The sequence below is a fragment of the Rhipicephalus microplus genome, chromosome 10, assembly GCF_043290135.1.
Source record: "Rhipicephalus microplus isolate Deutch F79 chromosome 10, USDA_Rmic, whole genome shotgun sequence".
Taxonomy (NCBI): domain Eukaryota; kingdom Metazoa; phylum Arthropoda; class Arachnida; order Ixodida; family Ixodidae; genus Rhipicephalus; species Rhipicephalus microplus.
The window spans coordinates 63605192-63625064 of NC_134709.1; the positions used below are offsets into that span (position 1 = coordinate 63605192).

General features: G+C 42.7%; 1 protein-coding gene and 1 long non-coding RNA gene across 5 annotated transcripts in view; one reads left to right on the forward strand and one right to left on the reverse strand.

Annotated features, from left to right (window-relative positions):
- LOC142774754 (uncharacterized) overlaps positions 1-19873 on the reverse strand; it is a 128373-nt gene that overhangs the window by 95893 nt on the left and 12607 nt on the right. For 2 of the 4 annotated variants that reach the window (XR_012886535.1, XR_012886534.1), the window contains exons 3-4: positions 12294-12405; positions 3776-3915 (exon numbers count right to left, since the gene is read on the reverse strand). Coding sequence is in view for 2 of the 4 variants with exons in the window: in XM_075875759.1 (XP_075731874.1) it covers positions 10734-10860; positions 12294-12405 (239 nt within the window). In the remaining 2 variants the exon portion in view is untranslated. Of the gene's footprint in view, positions 1-3775; positions 3916-10680; positions 10861-12293; positions 12406-19873 lie in introns of those variants that run through there. The other 2 variants (XM_075875759.1, XM_075875760.1) reach the window with 1 other exon arrangement.
- The window catches only part of LOC119181017 (uncharacterized), a 141263-nt gene that overhangs the window by 22733 nt on the left and 98657 nt on the right, over positions 1-19873 (forward strand). The gene's annotated exons all lie outside the window — the stretch shown is intronic.

A 19873-nucleotide genomic window follows, 5' to 3' on the forward strand; every position in this document is an offset into this window, starting at 1 on the left:
TGACTACCGCGCGTTAAATAAGATCACACGCAAGGACGTATATCCTATGCCTAGAATTGATGACGCTTTAGACACACTGCAAGGGGCGAACTATTTTTCGAGCCTTGACTTACGATCAGGTTACTGGCAAATCCCCATGAACGAGGCTGACAAAGAAAAAACTGCATTTGCCACACCGGACGGCCTTTATGAATTTAATGTAATGCCATTCGGCTTGTGCAACGCTCCAGCCACGTTTGAGCGAATGATTGATACTGTTCTTCGTGGCCTAAAATGGAAGACCTGCCTCTGTTACTTAGATGATATCGTTGTTTTTTCAAGTACCTTTGCCCAACATCTTCAACGATTAGACGAGGTGCTACAATGTCTCTCCAAGGCTGGCCTTCAGATAAATACAAAGAAGTGTACATTTGCCAGCAAAAGCATCAAAGTCCTCGGTCACGTCGTTTCCAAAGACGGAATCCAACCAGATCCCGAGAAGATCGCAGCTGTGCTACAGTTCCCTCGACCGTCCAACCAAAAGACGTTGCGCAGCTTTCTTGGTCTCGCGTCCTATTTTCGTCGCTTTATACGCAACTTTGCTACCTTAGCGGCTCCGCTAAATAAGTTATTGGCCACTGGTGCTCCTTTCTCATGGTCCAACGACTGCGAATCTGCATTTGAAATTTTGAAAGAACGCCTGACTTCCGGACCAGTGCTGCGCCACTTCGATAAGAGAGCGCCTACCATACTCCATACTGACGCAAGCGCACAAGGCATTGGAGCAGTCCTTCTGCAGCGTGATTCCACCTCTAAAGAGCAGGTTGTGGCCTACGCTAGCCGGACTCTGTCAACAGCTGAGCGGAATTACACCATCACGGAGCAGGAGTGCTTGGCTATCGTATGGTCGATACAGAAATTCCGCCCGTATCTCTACGGTCGGCACTTCACCATCATCACCGACCACCACGCACTCTGTTGGCTTTCATCAATGAAGAATATGTCAGGACGTCTTGCGCGCTGGATACTGCGCTTACAAGAGTACGACTTTACAGTTACGTACAAGTCTGGCAAATGTCATCATGATGCCGACGCGCTGTCCCGGTGCCCACTTTCGCTCTCTCGTGACAATACGTCCACCGCATCGCGTTCGAATGACTCTGACACCCAGCTTGCCTCACAACACGTATCGCTCGCATCGCTGGATCCAATGCAGCTATCTTCGAACTCCGATTTACGTTCACTTCAGCTGGCAGATTCCTACTGTCGGTCTTTCATTGATCGCCTTCGCGGTGTCACTAAACCACCCAACAGCCGCTTGCGACGCCAGCTTCGACAATTTCGCCTTCAGGACGGTGTGCTTAAGCGCTACATTTACCATCCCACCGGTAACAAGTGGGTGCCAGTTCTTCCCCGCTGCCTTCGTCTTCGAGTTTTGGAAGCATTCCACGATGATATTGCTGCCGGTCATCTAGGCTTCCACAAGACCTACGATCGCATCAAGACGCGCTGCTTCTGGCCTGGCTTGTCCACAACGGTGGCCAAATACGTGGGCTCGTGCGCGTTGTGTCAGCACCGCAAGCGATCCACATCCCCGCCTGCTGGTTTCCTTCAGCCTCTTCCCTGTCCCACCACACCATTCGAATTTGTCGGAATAGACTTGTATGGTCCTTTGCCGTTGACACCTTCCGGTCACCGTTGGATCGTCACTGCAGTCGACCATCAAACAAGATACGCCGAGACTTCACCTCTTCATTCTGCTACCGCCACAGAAATCGCCAATTTTTTCTTGAACTCCATCGTCTTGCGCCACGGAGCCCCTCGCGTCCTTTTGAGTGACCGTGGCAAAGCCTTCCTTTCCAAGGTCCTGGATGAAGTCCTGCAGGCGTGCAATACAGTGCATAAAACCACTTCTACATACCATCCGCAAACGAATGGCCTTACCGAGCGCTTCCACCGAACACTCTCTGACATGATATCGATGTACTTGCATCCTGACCACAAAAATTGGGATAACATTTTACCGTTTGTCACCTTCGCATACAATACTGCGGTACAACGATCAACTGGCTACAGCCCGTTTTTTCTCGTGTACGGCCGATCTGCCTCCTCGGTCTTCGACACGGCATTTTTCTTTGCACCGGCTCCAAGCAGTACCTCGCTCCCAGAAGAGTTCGCAGCCCGAGTCACACAATGCCGTGAAATTGCTCGCAAAAACACGGAAGCAACCCAAAAGGAGAGAAAACATCGCTGTGATAAAAAACGACGCGACGTGGCCTTTAATGCTGGCGATAAGGTTTTACTATGGACCCCGGTTCGAGCGTCGGGCCTTTGCGAGAAATTTCTTCACCGGTATGTTGGCCCATACACCGTTGTACGACAGACATCTCCAGTTAACTACCTCGTCACCCCGCTTCAGTCTGTCACTGACCGCCGTCTGCGCAGCACGGAAATAGTTCACGTCTCACGCATGAAGCCTTTTGTTACTCGTTCGGCCGATCTCTGACTGGCGGCCAGGTTGGCCGCTTCGCAGAGGGGGGGGGAAATTGTAAGCACATTCCAAGCATTTGATCGTTCTCACTTGCACATACCCATCATCATCGTTCTCACTTGCACATACCCATCATCATCGTTCTCTCTCTTGGTGTGGTTCTGAGCCGAGCCAGACATCGCAGAATAAACGCTTCTGCTCGCCCTGCCTGCTCGCCGTACCTAGTCTGCCTGCGTCTTTCAATATATATATATATATATATATGTGAATTCAGAAGTAGGAGCGACAGTCAGCGCCATCTATAAGCCAAACAACGAGTGTGAAAACACTCTTATGCGCATGTTTGGCGTCACGTAGCACGTGAACTTATTATGAGCGGGCAGCTGATTAATTGTCCCTCTTATACAACCCAAACACACCAAGTCTGCCAGTACGAGACCCTCGTTCAATGAAATAAGGGAAAGAAGTGTATACCCAAGGGCTCGTCCCTCCGTGTTTTTAACACAATAATAATGAGATATAACAGACAGCAATGCCAAGGAATGCACAGGGGAAGTTATTAACATTAATGGAATGCAAATAAGAAGAAAGAAAAGTGGATGAAAAAATTACCAACTGTAAGCAGGAATCGAACCTACGACCTTCGAATTACGCGTTCGATGCTCTAATAAAAGCGCTAACTGCTCTCTTTCTCTCTCTCTCTCTCACGCACACACACGCATCGAACGCGTAATTCGAAGGTCGTAGGTTCGATTCCTGCTTACAGTTGGTAATTTTTTCATCCACTTTTCTTTCTTCTTATTTGCATTCCATTAATGTTAATAACTTCCCCTGTGCATTCCTTGGCATTGCTGTCTGTTATATCTCATTATTATTGTGTTAAAAACACGGAGGGACGAGCCCTTGGGTATACACTTCTTTCCCTTATTATATATATATATATATATATATATATATATATATATATATATATATATATATATATATATATATATATATATATATGCACATATATACACACATACAATATATACATACCAAAGGAAAACAAACATAAAACAAAACTAAATGAATAAATGAATAATGTGAAGAGTATAACTGAAAAAGAATACAAAAAGTTGTAATACGTAACATTTGGACATTCAGTAGCGCTATGGTAAGAAGCAGTAAAACTAGGATAATGTGTGATTTTAGTTTTTTCTTGTAGTGATGCAAGTTTCTAGCATTTTTAATAACAGATGGTATTGTGTTCCAAAATGCTTTAGATGAAAATTCAGCAGTTAGTTTACTAGAATTAGTACGTACCTTAGGCAAAAGGACGTTATTGTTACGTGCAAATCTAGTATTACTATGGGCAACAAGGTCGGAAGATGAGAAGCAGATAGGAGGTAGTGTCTTGGTTATGTATTTATAGAATGTGATTCCTAAGTTGTAATTGAGGAGCTCTGAAATGGTCAAAATGTTGTTATCATGAAGTAGGCATTTACCGTTAGAAAAACGTGAACTGTTAGTAATGATTCTTACGGATTGGTTCTGTAGTACTTGAAGGGAAGCCAAATGAGTGTTATAGGTGTTATCTCAGCACATTGTCATAATTAATATGAGAATGTACGAATGAATAGTAGAGTGAGAGTAAAGTGGAACGTGTGAAATATGGACGAGTTTTAATCAGAGCGCGGATGCTGTATGCTATTTTCTTTTTGATGTGAGAAATATGATCGATGTATTTGAAGCTAGAGTCGAGAGAAATTCCGAGAAAAGAAGCGCAGCGACTGGGAAAAATAGAGTGCGAGCCAAAACTCAACGAAGGAAAGGATACTGAATATTTTTATGCGTTGAAAATACTACAAATTTAGTCTTGATTGCGTTAAAAGTTAATAAGTTAGCACTGCACCAACTTGAAACATTTTTCAAGTCAGTGCTTAGCTTGTCGACTAGAAGTAAAATTCTTTTGTCAGAAGTAAATATGGTAGTGCCATCGGCATTGAAAATGGAATTAGTGAAGGACAGACAGTTAGGAAGATCATTTATATAAATTAAAAACAGGAGTGGTCCTAAAATGGATCCTCGAGGGACACCAATAATAATAGATTAGTCCTTAGAATATACATAAGAAATGGACACAAGTTGAACGCAGTTATGCAGGTAGCTTTTTAGTAACGCTAAAGCAGGACCACATACACCGATCGCTTCAAGTTTAAGTTTAGTAAAGAGAATGATGTAATTTAAACTGTCGAATGTTTTCGTTAGAATATGAATACTGATCCTGCAAATAAACCTTTATCAATGAATTTTTTAGTTGATTGGTTAGATTAATGAGTGCTAGATCGGTAGAGACATGATTGCGAAGGCCGAATTGACAAGGAGACAGAATATTGAATTTATCAAGGTAATTAGTAAGGCGTACTCCAATCAACTTCTCAAGAACTTTACCAAAAAGGACAGAATGCAAATGGGTCGGCAATTATTAATCGATGTCCTATCACTTTTTTATGAACTGGGATAATTTTACCGCGTTTAAGCTCTTTAGGAAATACGCCTGTCTTGAATATCAAATTCAGCTGTTTCTTCGTTTCGTTACCCCCTTGAACTGCCCTGGACAATAAAATCGCACGTTCTGGGAGCTAAGCAAAAGAAGAAGATTAAGAGGGATCGATTGATCGATTTGATTGATATGTAGGATATAACGTCTTAAAAAGATTAAGATGGAGAGGAGGACAGAGAAAGCACATGTTGGTTCATGATGATCATAGTTTTGCATCCCGACAGAAATTTTACTCCTTCCTGAAACAGCTTGACTGTTGGAATAAGGTATAGGCGTGCGGATACGGGCACAATCCGAGGAGAATCAAGAAACACGAACCGCGCTCAACTTGTCGCACCCGATGGCGCGTGTTAGCGTTTCGCGCTTCACCCTACGATTCGTGGACAAACCGTGAATAGTGACAGGTTTTAGTGGCGGACGCCGATGCTGGCGCCCTTATTTCTTCATACACTGCCGACACAAGCTAGTAATGATCGACACGCTTGGATGAATGATGGCTCTAATGGGTACCATTAAATAATGTTGGCTAAATATTTCTAAAGGACTGCTAATATTGAATGATGCAGGCTTTGTATTGGAAAACGGCAGCTAGTGGTATTTGTTTGATATGTCATAACAATGCCTTTATTCAGAGATTGGCTGTTTTGACGGTAATAAAATTTTATATAAAACATTCAATATATACTAATAGACCACCTCTTGTGCGTCTTCCCGCGAAAAAGCACACAAAGAAAATCGATATCTACCATTTTCTTGCGCGCAATCAAAAAACAAGTATAGAAAAAGTCAAGTTCTTTTGAGACTTAGACGTCGTCATCAGAGCAATGTTTTCAAAGCTCTGAACAAGTTTTTGAGTTTTACAAAACTAAAAAAAAAATTGAATATCTTCTGAGCCTTCAATGTTGTATGCCCATAATCGAGGGGCGTGAACAGCTGCGCGTGCTAAAGAGCGAAGTGTGGAAGTTTTGAAATAAGCATGGAAACACGTGTTGTGACCACCTGTCACTGGCTTCTGTCTTGACAACAAGTTTCCGGTACCCGTAGACATACTAAAATTACGATGAAATATATATTTATTTAATGGTTTCTTGTCACACATATTAAACTTACTGCCATGGTTGTACCTCACTCTCGTACCTCAGCTCCTCTTTGTAATGAGGTAATGACCCCTGCAATCATGCGCTTTTAGATGCGAAGCAGCTTATGGTCGGGGATTATTTTTCGTCCGTCATCGTAGCAACGCTAGTACTCGGAGCGCCCACTACATAGCTCTGCGGCGGACTGCGTGCTCCACTTTAGCGGGTGCTCTGTTATAAGTGGAGATTGCTAGCGTTGCGGCGCTGCTCCTTATAATAAAAGCGCTAACTGCTCTCTTTCTCTCTCTCTCTCTCTCACGCACACACACGCACACACGCGCAAACGCACACGCACGCATGCACACGCACATGCGCACACGCACATGCGCACACGCACACACATATCACGTAGTAGTATGAAGGGAAACTGTAGGCGCTGCGCCGTGCTCCCTAGCGGGCTGCAGAAATTAGGCGCCTTCTGCTTCTAACCACTACAACCACCACCATGAGTGACGTGAAAGCGAGGGCTTGCAAAGCGGCTTTGTACGCAACCGTGAACATCTACGGTGATTAATAAATGATTGATTTTTGGGGTTTAACGTCCCAAAACCACCATATGATTATGAGAGACGCCGTAGTGGAGGGCTCCGGAAATTTCGACCACCTGGGGTTCTTTAACGTGCGCCCAAATCTGAGCACGCGGGCCTACAACATTTCCGCCTCCATCGGAAATGCAGCCGCCGCAGCCGGGAATCGAACCCGCGACCTGCGGGTCAGCAGCCGAGTACCTTAGCCACTAGACCACCGCGGCGGGGCACGGTGATTAATAAAGAGCAGCTGTTTACAAAACCTTAAGTTTACGCATTTCTGCTTTGCATACTACTCAGGGTTTCCTTTACGAGGAGACATGTGGTTTTTTTTGCTGCTATCAGCTCGGCTGGTTTCATCTGTAAACAAACTTTAGTATACACTATACTCACGTACCTGCCTGCAGGAAAAAATGAAGTTTGTCCATTCCATATGCAATATGTTCTCTAACAACCGTATTCATGAATCGACCTTAACTTACGGTGATAAGCTTACTTACGAAAGGACGAGAAAAATATAAGAAAAGTACAAGTTGCGTTTCAAAAACCTCCCTTATTCCGACATAAGGGCGACTTATGAAAGACCTCCATAACTTGTCAAGCATAGGCTCTGGGTTCGAGGGTAGCTAAATTTTTCCTACAAAGTCATTGCCTCGAGCAGCAATAAACTAGATTTACTGCTTGAAACCAAAAACAGTAAGCACAGAAGCAGAATCCATGATTGTTTATGGCACCGGCAGCTTAAGGTGAAATACACGTTTTTCGTCTGACCCCTTTTCTGGAACCTGCGTCGACGCAGGTTATTTTTGTTATATCGGCGTCTTGTGTGTTTTTGTTGTGTTCGATGCTGTGTCTGGTTATCATGCTCGCCTCAGCTTTTGCGGTTTTTTTTTCACTTTCCTATGCAATTTCACAAGATTTATTTGATGATTTGTGCAGCTCTAGAGCATATTTTTATGTAGTTGCATTTATTGAGGGACGGTGCACTGAAGGGAACTTCACCAACGAAATGACTACGTCCTGGTGGATTTTCTTGAACAAATACCCAAGACAGACGCCACGTGCCTTCAGGGAAAACGAAAAACGTGGAAGCAGCTCGTGATACAATTCAAGAACCGACACACTGGGCATCCCTCAACGCCTGACCAGACAACTAGAAAGAGTTTGCGTCACTTCAAGAAGTTTTCACGCTAAGGGAAAAAGTGTTTTTGCAAGCATATGCAGGTATCCGCTCGACTATATATACTGGTGACATAATCGGCTACGAGACAGTGACAAGACCGTCGCTCCAAAGCTGAAACGTGCCAACTCCATAGAAGCGCGTTGCGATGAGCAGCTGCATGAGATTGGACATAACAAAACCACGACCATGAAAATTTTCCTGCAGAAAAAGCACAGCGAGCAGATTTTTCACAATACCTGTTTGAAGTGGGGGGCGGCACGAAAATTGCTGCTTGTCGTCGGCCTCAGCAAGGTTCCATCGATCGTTGAGGACTCGCCGCGGCGGTGACATGTACGCGTACGCTGTGCTATTCGATATTTATTTTTTGTGGTCCACATAATAAACGGAATAGGCAAAGTTGTCGTCCCCAACAATTTTTGTTTAAGGAAGCCTTAAGGTGGGCTACCATAGGCTACTTTAACCGAGCCTTACATAAGTACGGGGAAAGTTCCGCGATGAGTACAAGTTAGGTTTTTGAATCGCGTTAAGGCCAACTCCGGCGATTTTTCGCGGTCAGTGGATCTCAATGAAAGTCACTGAGTACGTTCTTTTGCACGTTTGCGCCATTCATTCCAAATTGCAGGCTTGATAGTTTTGCAGATTTTTTTCAAATGAATCTTAGATCTTGCCTTAATATGCTCACCTCGCTTGCCAGAATTAATGGACATTGTGTGTGTGACGTTGAGTTTTGCCTGGTGGAAGTGACGAACTGATGTGCCACGGCAGCGTCTACTTGTCTGCTATGGATTGTGTGGGTTTGGCTGGTGATTTCGCGGTTCAGCGTGCGATTTCCTTTTTCGTGTTGGTGGGTGTACGATAGGTGCCAAGTGGTGTTGCGTTGTCAGAGAGACACGATTCGGCATATATTCACCATAACAGCGTAAGCGTTTTAGCCGATCGCCGCGCACGGCGCAGACAGGTAGTACCATCTGGCGGGTATTATGTGCAATCAGGCAGATTCCGGCAGCGTCAGGCAAATGTTTACGTCACACGTAAAAGCGCACTCGGTTGGGTTTCGGTATTGTGGTCTTTCGGTAATTAAAAGTTATTTTCATATTTTAGAGCATTTCACTTATCGGGCGCGTGAGAAGACTTTCTAAGGGACCTACAATCACAATTATCCTGACATGATCACAAAATCGCCGGAGTTGGCCTTTAAGGGCGGACTTATGGCTAAGGTTGACTTAAGTCATAAGGATAAGGTTAAGTTTGCTTTGTGAATTCTTACCCATGCTAGACCACCAAGGTGTCTTAACCAATGCAAAGTTGGCGATCTTACGGCATTTCACCATCCCATTTTCACTGTCCCTCTGCCTACTAATCCAGCCTCCCAACGTACGCCTTGTGCGGGCTGGTTCTTAAAATCTTTGTATGAGAAATCAATTCTACATTTCGCTTCACTTTCGCTTTGTTCAAGCCCTTCAGCTGCGAATATACCACTGTAACGCCGAAATCAGTAGCTTTTCAATTTGTCCGGACTTGCTACGTATATGACTCTCTTTAAACAAACGCGCTAACTCTAGTTTGGGTTTCGCAAATGAGAGTAATGATCTCCAGAGAAAGTGCCCGTGACTCTTTGATTGTTATCATACACGTGGAAGAGGCTTTTTGCTTTTCTTTTGTTAGAAGATTAGACTCACTTTTAAGTAACCCTTCGTTTAAGTCCCGTTAACTCATTTTTTTTTCTGTCGACCATGCCTAATTTAACGTGAATGAACAAATAAACCATGTTATCGTTGATGGATACGTATACGTCACCACATATATCCTTCTCGAACATTACTAAGTTTTGCATTTAATATAGATGTTCATTGACTATTTTTGGGGCTTTTGATTTAGACGAGAACGCTGTCTTCATTCCTGACATCCGCAAAATCTTGAGAGGTTGAAGGGTAGATTTTTCAACGTTTGTCCGACAGATGACGCGGTTTCATTGAATGGTGCCATTAAAGCCTTAATGGTCATTAAAATGTTCTGGCAAACGCATTCAGGCTGTGAAGGCGGTGGGTTGTCGTCTTCCATGTTCCTAAATAAATGAGCGTATCATGCACGATATCATGCACATTTTTTTTTCACCGTCGATTTTTGATCAAGGTTCACAGTAACATCTATGCAGAGCGCAATAACAATCAGTATGCGTGTTCATTACTTGGCTGGTTCATAGAACATTAGAGCAATTATAAAAGGAGCGTATAAGTGGACTATCATACACGATTAGGTAAATTATTGTCCCGTAATAATGCGCTTTTAGCATACTTTCTGTGTCATGCATTTGCGAGATGTAGCAACAATGGTGTCTATCACTCAGACGATGTTATGCGTAGCATAGTTATAGAAGAAGTCGAAGGAATAAAAAAGGTGATCTGTGCCCCCTACTTCCTTTTTTTATCATCTGGTCGCACCTGTTGAGCACTTAACGGTGCCTCGTAACTACAACCACAGCTCTGAAAATGAATTTGAAAAGAACTTTAATAATATAGCAACAAAAGCTTCCGTAACATAGTTGCTACTTAATGCATCCTGAGATTCAGTTTCTTTTATTATTTCATTTTGAGTGGTCTTGATGCCTTCCCCTCCCAAGCCTTTACTCTTTACTCCAAAACTATGTAAGATGTGTACAAGTTACACACCCTCATGATAAGCCAGGTTCTTCTGAAGATGAGATTAGTTTTTAACAGACACATATACAAGGGATTAAAATACATGTAGTGCTGTTTACTACAATTTCGGTTATATGTTACCGCGCTGTCAGTAACTATCCCATAATAATTTCATAGAAGGACGTTGAAAACCTTTGCTCTTTATTGTAGCTTTCTACGGGCATTTACCTTCGCTAGTCACCGTAATACTCGTCGTAAAAGTATTGAGGATTTTTATCGGTGAAAGTCTCATTGCAGCAGTCTGGCCAAACAATGCGATTTCCAACGTATCGGAGTGTATTCGTTTGTACTGGTGGACACCTAGGTGTGAACATGGTAAATTAAAACGTTTAGTCAAATTGAATAATTTAATACCTTTTAAGATACTGCGTTTGTGCGAAAAGCAAGCAAAGCCCCGTTATGGGTCATCTTTGGGTCCATAATCAATGAAAATACTTGATTTTCACGCTAAGAAAAATATGGGGGCTTTATTTCTTTGTTGTTTGACTGCATTGAAATGGTTACGACCTAAATTGAGTAGAGTTACCTTAGATGAAAAAGCATCCTGTCCATCAGTGGAAATTCAAGCTGCAAGTGATGAAGTATGCGTCTGATGACTTACTAATATAATTATGGTGGATGATAAACCTTGGTCGGCGTTTACTCAATATTGTCGTGTCTTTAATCACCGAGAGTGTTAGAGCCATTTCTAGCTAAGGCGGAAAATGTGGAATACTTTTCGACATCTGGCACAAAAAATAAATTAAAAATGTGCAGCGCAGTCTTAACAGAAGCTGAAAACCTTTCCAGAGCTAGAAGGACCAGAGTAAAGAATATTTGGTTGTACGTAATTTACACTTGCGAGGCGCTGATCTGAATACGAAGTATTGTGTTCAATACATGAGGGTTTCGTGTGTCTTTCTTTGTTATCAAACAACGCGTCGCAAGTGTCAACTTTCTAAAGCCTTCTTCTAAACCTTCTTACGGAAACAACCGTAAGCACACTTGCATCGTACCAACTACACCATAGATCATAACTTTCGTGAAGTAGGGAACCGTGCGCCATTCCAGTAGTATTTTTCATTCTTTGGAAAAGCGTCATAGCCGCTAAGCAGCAATAACACATACACCACTTCCTTGATGCTGTGGCTGACGACACTGCAGAAATATATCTGAGCCTTTTTAATGGCTTGGACGCACTTGGTGACTTACTCGTTAAGCAATGTGCATTGTGGTACGTCAGGTTGTTACTGTACTGTTCAGAACAACTTAACTGCAAAAGCTCACGCAATTTCCGCCATGAAGTCTGCATAGGGTCAGTTTACCCTCGAGTTTCACCCACAAGGGTGGATTACATGTATGATATTGGGCCAGCACTGGGTTGAAATATCTTATTATGCAGTGTTTTTTAATTTTTAGCTTTCTTTTTCTTGTTCCGAGTGTTGGTTCTTACAGACACTGACGGTGGCGGTGTACAACTTCGACGTTAAAATCTGCATGTGTTCGGACCTCATAACAGCTTTCGCTGTAAAATGAATAGATTTTGCTCCAGAACCGGCATCCAGTTCTACAAAATGATACAACCATCATTAAGAAACAATCTAGCAATCTGTTTTGGCTGCACATTGAAAAACAAGATCAACCCAATGAACGCACCAGGACACATCAGTGCCGAAGTGCGAGTACCACTACAAGACAGGCTCGTAAATCGAATGTAAGGGTCACTTCCGGTTTTTCATCAAATAGCAGCTTACCCATCGACAATCAGCTCAAATGTTTGCGCAGAACAAGTCCATCTCTCACATTCCACGTTCATTGATCTTGCTTCACCATCTTTCATTGTTGTATACTGGTAGTAGCAGAAGCCTGCATCGAAAAAAAAAAGTTATAAACAAAAAGACGCGTGTAATTTCGTTTATCTATGGGACAGCTGCTTCTTAGACACATAGCAATCCCTTCACGCAACATTCCGATTCTCACCAATATAGCTTTTAGTCAACATAGTCTGAAAATTTGCGTAGCATCTCACATTCATCCACACAATTTAAAGCACTGCCAAATTTACCTTAGTAAACATGCTATGAGTGATGTCATAATGTAAAGGGAAACCACAGATGTAACTTATAGCCTGCAGTGTACGGTGTTGTCAAACGTAGAATGCGTGCCCCGCCACGGTGGCCTAGTGACTAATGTAATCGGCTGCTGACCCGCAGGTCGCGGGTTCGAATCCCGGCTGTGGCAGCTGCATTTACGATGGAGGCAGAAATGTTGTAGGCCCGTTTGCTCAGATTTGGGTGCACGTTAAAAAACCCCAGGTGGTCGACATTTCCGGAGCCCTGCACTACAGCGTCTCTTATATTCATATGGTGGTTTTGGGACGTTGAACCCCACATATCAATCGAACAAGAATGCATCGCCCAGCAGAACACGGGCGCTAATTTTATGCTTGTGAGGAGCCTCAGCAATAGCACGCATAAGTAGCTATTAAGGAACAAAAGAGACAAGTTTCTATGTATGAGTTGAGACTTCGCGCTAGCGGTACCATTAAAGCCAGAAAGCTGGCAATCTGTAGCTGGCGATCATCAGGCGAGCTGGGTGGCCTTGTTCTTTTTTTTTTGTCAATAATTCTGTTTTTTTTTCACTTTTTTTATGATCTCTGCTTTATTATTTCCTTCACTGTTTGTTTTTTCTATCTCTTTACATATTTTGCCACCTCATTCCCTCAGTATCTCTGTTTCTGTCTCGCTCTCTTTTTTCTACCCTTTTTTGTGTCTATTTTCATCCCTTTCTTTTTCTACAAAGTTCATTCAGCGATCGTCGACAGCTTTTTAGTGTGATATCGTTGATATGGACACTCTCGACTGGTGCTCGCTGCCAGCGTAAGCGTTTGGCGCCCCTACCATTCACTGTATATGCTGCACGTATATATGTATACGTACATATATACGACAGACTTGGTATCCTAGGTTTTATACGAGGGACTATTGGTCAGCTGCCAGCTAGTAATAAGTTCACGTGCTTCCTGACGCCACACAGGCTCATAATGAGTGTGCAACACTCGCCGCCATGGCTACTGAGGGCACTGACTGACACTACCTCGTTTAAATTTTCATATATACCCAATAAATTTCTGGGAGGATAGCCACCGTCGTAGATCAGTGGTAGAGGATCGAACGCACTATTCAAAGTTTGCAGGTTCAGTTCCTGCCCAGGGCAAGTTATCTTTTCAGCCACTTTTCTTTATTCGCATTTACATTACAGTTCGGTCTAATAGCTTCCCTTTACTTTCCTTGGCACTATCGTCTGTTAGATACCATTTATATTGTGTTAAAACATGGAAAAATGAGCCCTTAGGTATACACTTCTTTCCCTTATATATATATATATATATATATATATATATATATATATATATATATATATATATATATATATATATATATATATATATATATATATATATATATATATATATATATATATATATATATAGTGGGAGTAATAATTCAATGGGCCAGTTAGTCTTCGTGAAGGTATGGGATATGGCACAATGGTAGCGTTGTCAACAAGGATAAATATATTTATTTCCCAACAGTTTTGGGAGGGTCCTCCCTTCATCAGGGGATGAGTTATACTAACATGAACTTCCAAACTTCGTTGCTGCCGCGTCCCTCTCGCTTTGAAAGATGTTTGCGAGAGTGAGAGAGAACTAAAAAAAAGAAAGATAGGAAAAGAAAGAGAAGAAAAAATGAAAAGAAAAAAGAAAAAGAAAAAAAGAAAGAAAGTAAAAAACAGGAAGAACCACTGTGAACACTGAGAACGAAACCAAATGTCCGTGTACGTCCACATCCGGTTCTTATCACGTGCTGGTCAGTTCTCGACGTGTGTCGGGCCACCCAAGATTGTCGCCGCGGTGGTGGGAGGGGTCCGTGACGGCGTGCGTAAAGAAAGGGTTTCCCCTTAATGGTCGGTCTGCTCTTTACCTTTCATATTCGTCAGTTTCCCTTCAATGGTCATCAAGTGGTAGGCGAACATAAACACTTTGTATGTGCATGTGAAAAAAATAAAAAAGGAAAAAAGAAGAAAAACAAGAAAAAAACAAGAAAGGGCAGTGTACACGTACGAGTTAGAAAAATCCAGGGCCCCAGCAGTGACGATGTCGCCACTACCACCAGCGAGACTAGCGAGCCAGCGCGTCCCACCAGTGAGTCAGAGGTCGGCGGCAACGGCTTGCACGGCAAACTCCAGTGCCAAAACCACTCAACAACAGGCAGCCGAGGGACACAAAGAGCTATCCAGGGTCCCAGCAGTGACGACGTTGCCACTCCCACCAGCGAGGGCTTACAACACCAGGCGGACGAATGCGGCGAAGACCAAGGCGGCGGCTTCCAAATGACACGGGGAAACAAAGGGTACGGGCAGTCTTAAACACGCATGGTCCCACTCATTTCTATCGATTAGGAAAATCATTGAAAAACAGTTCAAAACGAAAAACACGCGCAACAACTAACCAAATATCTATCTCACGAAATTGCACCTAAAGGCCTCCGCCTAGCCTGCAACCCCTCAATGTCTACACTAAGTGAAGCAGAAAGGGGAAAGTGGGAAAAAATATTAATAGAAGCGTCCTTGCAACTGACTCGGGTCATTGCGGACCATAGTGAGCGTAAGGCCGCCGAATACAGTGTCACGGAGGCCACGCAGAAATTGGTATCTAATCTCGGAGAGCATGAGGCAAGAGAACTGGAAAGATATGAACTAAAAAAGAGAGGCGAAATTTCAGTAGTAAAAGATAGAAAATTCAATCGGGACTGCAGAAGCTTCACTGCTCTGCAACAGGAAAATAGGAACGAGGCCGTACAAGAACGCCAGGGACCACCCGTACCACAACATAACTTTGAGGAGAAAAATGGGAACTCGAAACTACAGTGCAATCCTAATCAGAACACCCTTATTCTCGAATATGACGCTGACACTCCCGTGCCACGTCATAGCCAAGAGCAGCCAAAAACTTAGGAGAAGAATGTCCTCAATCTGTCCAACACAACGCTCACACCCGCTAAGCTTCAACTTTTGTCGAGAGGCTTAACCTTTTGTCCATCATGCGGTAGATTCAATGAATTTGAACTGTACCAAGACCTCGATAACACAGCGTGTAATCTCTGCCTCCATGAATACTTTCATGATCGCAAGGACTGTGCGGACGAGAATAGATTGATTGGTGGTGACAAATCATGGTGTCCAGGTGAGCAGAGGGACAAACACCTCAATATGTATATATCAGCAGTTCAAAAAGATATCATCAGAGCGTATGAAAAAAATCGGCCATATCGAAACAACATATCAAAGTCAGAACGAAGGGCACTCGATGAACTACGAAAAAACACTGAAATTACCATCAAACCGGCTGATAAAGGGGGCTGCATAGTAATTCTAAACACGTCGGACTACTTAAAGGAAGGGGAACGACAACTATCAGACACAAAATTCTACAAAGAACTTCCAACGGACCCGACTTCCGAATTTGAAAGGGAGATAAAAGTAACCCTAAATAATCTTCGCCGGGACGAGAAAATTACCGGCAAAATGTTAAAGCAATGTTACCGGCCCATTCTGTTCCCGGTCGATTCTATTTGCTCCCCAAAATACACAAGGCAGGCAATCCGGGGCGTCCGATAGTATCCAGTAACAGCACATCAACAGAAAATATATCAGAACTCATCAATTCCTTAATAAAAAACATCCCCCAAATTTTCCCTATTACCTAAAGGACACAAACCACTTCATCTGCGAAACTTCAAGTCTCGACATCCCAGGCGGTAGTTGTCTGGTGACTATGGACGTCTGCTCACTGTACACCAACATACCCCACCATGACTGAATAGCGGCTATGGTTTCTGAATATGTAAAATCTGACTCATCAGCTAGTGTAAGTGGCGAAGTACTGTTTACACTTCTTGAACTAGTACTAAATTATAACCATTTTGAGTTCAATGACAAGCATTTCCTTAAGGTCAGTGGCACTGCAATGGGCACGAAAATGGCCCCAAACTTCGCGAGCACCTTCATGGCTTCACTTGAAATCCCATTCATTGAGGGACGCACCTTGAAACCTTTCTACTACAGAAGATACTTAGACAATATTTTTATGATATGGAACCATGATGAGGGAAGTCTATTCCGCTTCATAGAGGATTTTAACAAGTGCCACCCGTCAATTAAATTCACGCACAAAATTTCCAAAACTAGCATTAACTTCTTGGACGTCACTGTCACGGTCAAAAATGACCGCTTGTCAACAAACCTTTACAAAAAGTCTACAGACCGTCAAATGTACCTACATTTCAACAGAAGCCACCCAAAGCATTGTAAAGCGGGTATTCCTTATTCTCAGGCCTACCGGTACCGAAGAATATGCACCGATATGCGGGAATTCGACAGACACGGAGAACACCTAAAGCATTCCTTATTGAAACAAAAATATACAGAAAACATTATTGACGATGCCATACTACGTGCTCGCAACGTGAACAGGAATGATATAATTAAGGGACCAAACAGTTTATCTAAAACGACTTCCCAAACGAACCTTGTAAACTTACTCCTCATCAGCGCCACGAATCAACAACATAGTTTCCCGCCATTTCAACATAATCAGGCAAAGCAAACGACTAACTTCTATTTTCGCGAAGCCACCTCACGTGGTGTACCGCAGGGATAGAAATCTGAGGGACATTCTTGTCAGAGCGAAAACAAACACCCCAAAATTCAATCAGGGTGCCATCCCTGCGGAAAAGCTCGATGCAAGGTATGCCCACAGATGGTCACAACGCGTGAGTCCAAAGCGAACTTCTCGGATTTTAAATTCTGCATAACTGAAAGCCTTAATTGTGGCCCTTCGGAGAACGCGTTCGATGCTCTAACCACTGAGCTACCACAGCGGCCTTCCCTCCATCCACTTTTTTTTTGGGTTTATATGTGAATTTAGAAGTAGGAGTGACAGTCAGCGCCATCTATAAGCCAAGCGACGAGTGTGAACTACTCTTTTTATGCGCATGTTTGGCGTCACGTAGCACGTGAACTTATTACGAGCGGGCAGCTGATTAATAGTCCCTCGTATACAACCTAATGACACCAAGTCTACCAGTACGAGACCCTCGTTAAATTAAATAAGGGAAAGAAGTGTATACCTAAGGGCTCGTTCAGTAATGCCAAGTAATGTACAGGGGAAGTTATTAGAACCAATGGAATGTAAATAAGAAGAAAGGAAAGTGGATGAAAAAATAAAAGTTGATGAACTATATATATATATATATATATATATATATATATATATGTGTGTGTGTGTGTGTGTGTGTGTGTGTGTGTGTGTGTGTGTGTGTGTGTGTGTGTAGACGCAAGAAAGAAAATAATCCACAAAAAGACTCCGACGCGAGAAAGCGAATATCCTTTCTCTCATGCCTTAGCGCGTGGCGTTTACCACTGAGCCACGAAGGCGCTCAGCAAGCTATTTAGAGCTGCCGTTGGCGAGCAAGTTCATGGAGTAAGGTAGACAATCAAAAACAGGGTGGAGAGAGCGCTAGGCAGCTGAGGTATTGCATTGCACGTGCTAGAAACGCATGGGCCATTCATGATCATCAGGTGAGTGTCGTAACAAATCGATTATACAAGCCTGCTAGTGGGGAATAGCGTAGCCTTGTATAACATGCCTTCGAGACGCTACCTATGAAGAACTGTGTATGTATGTGTTACACTGACAGATTATATCAAGGCACTCTATATGCTACTGGAAGAACTAAGACGTCCAAATATGATTATGTACGTTTATAGTATTTAATTCCAATTAGGAGTTGAATAAATATTGATGTATTCTTAAGTATCTTGTTCTCTTTGTCATAATAAATAGAATGAAATCTCCGGCTAGAAATATAGTGTACATTCATTGTTGCTTATGTTTATTTTGAGCAATGAAAAACACTACTTGTCACATGTGGCTTGCAAGTGGCACGTGGAATTACTCTCCCAAGAAGGCAGTGCCTACGACAAACTGATCGTATGCAACAGTAAACTGCAAGACGAAGTTTACTACAAAAATATTTATTAGGCAGAAGGTTCAATTAACCCAAAGCTCAATACGTCCTTGCTCTTTCTTAGACCTTAGTTGATTAAAATACCAAAAATAAGTGGTGAACGCAATTTCGTACCCAGCGAGCATCTTGAAGAGCCATTGTATTACAAGAGGATAGGAAAGAAAATTGAGGGGGAAAAGAAAAAAAATGAGGAGGGTGAAAACATCTAGGAAGAGAGAGTTAGAATGTAAAAGGTAGAAATAAAAAGACACGCATAAAAACAAGAGGAAGAAGTTGAAGTTATAGAAAGTAAGTGAACAATGACTAGAGAGAGAGAGAAAGAAGAAAATAGATATCATTTGTAGTAAAACAGAAACAGATATAAATAGAGAGAAAAACATAGACACACAGAGAAACAAAAAAAAATCCAAGCAAAAAACACAAAAAGGGGAGCAAGCGTAGCCATGTACAGTATAGTAAAGCAAGGAGTGAGAAAAAAGAAGGAAATGGTTGAAGCCTAGCCAAGTACTTTCCGTCAGGTATTCACCAATGTAACAGATTAGCTATTCACAATCAGCTATTCACCGCTGAATCATTCATGAACTTAATACAGTATGTCTAATTTGAATTATGAGTTGTTGGCCATGTATGTATGTTCTTGTTATTTCGTGTATGTACTATGCTTTAGGGGCGAAGCTCCTCAGGGTGTGGGTCGTTCTCTCCTCTGTAAGAGTATGTCATAGCAAAAGTGACTTTTAGTTTGAAATACGAATTGCTCACTAAATGGCGTTGTTTGTATCTGTCCTTGGAAATGATATCACTAGATGGCGTTAGTGGTTTTCGAGTAGTGGACGATATTTGAGGCAACAACTAATTTGCAATATATCAACTAAGAATGTCCTGTCAATAGAATTCTCGTAGGATTAGACGTGTTGCTAATCGACGACCAAGGATGAAAGAATAAGATATTATGCGAATTATTCAGGCATTTCTTATCAGTCGCATAACCTTAAGATTTCCTCACCTGACGATCTTGAAGATAGACGAGCTCAAAATATACAGAGTCATACGTGTGACTCTTAAGAAGGCTCCGAACCTTCCCCGTGGACACTCGCGGAACGTCTGCTCGAAATGGGGCTCTATAACATCGCATCTGAAGTATTTCAAGCACACCTCATGAATCAAGTCTTGCGCCTCGCCATCACCAAAACAGGACGGAAAACATTACCGAAACTTTGCATGAAAGCAGCCATTTACAGAAGAGG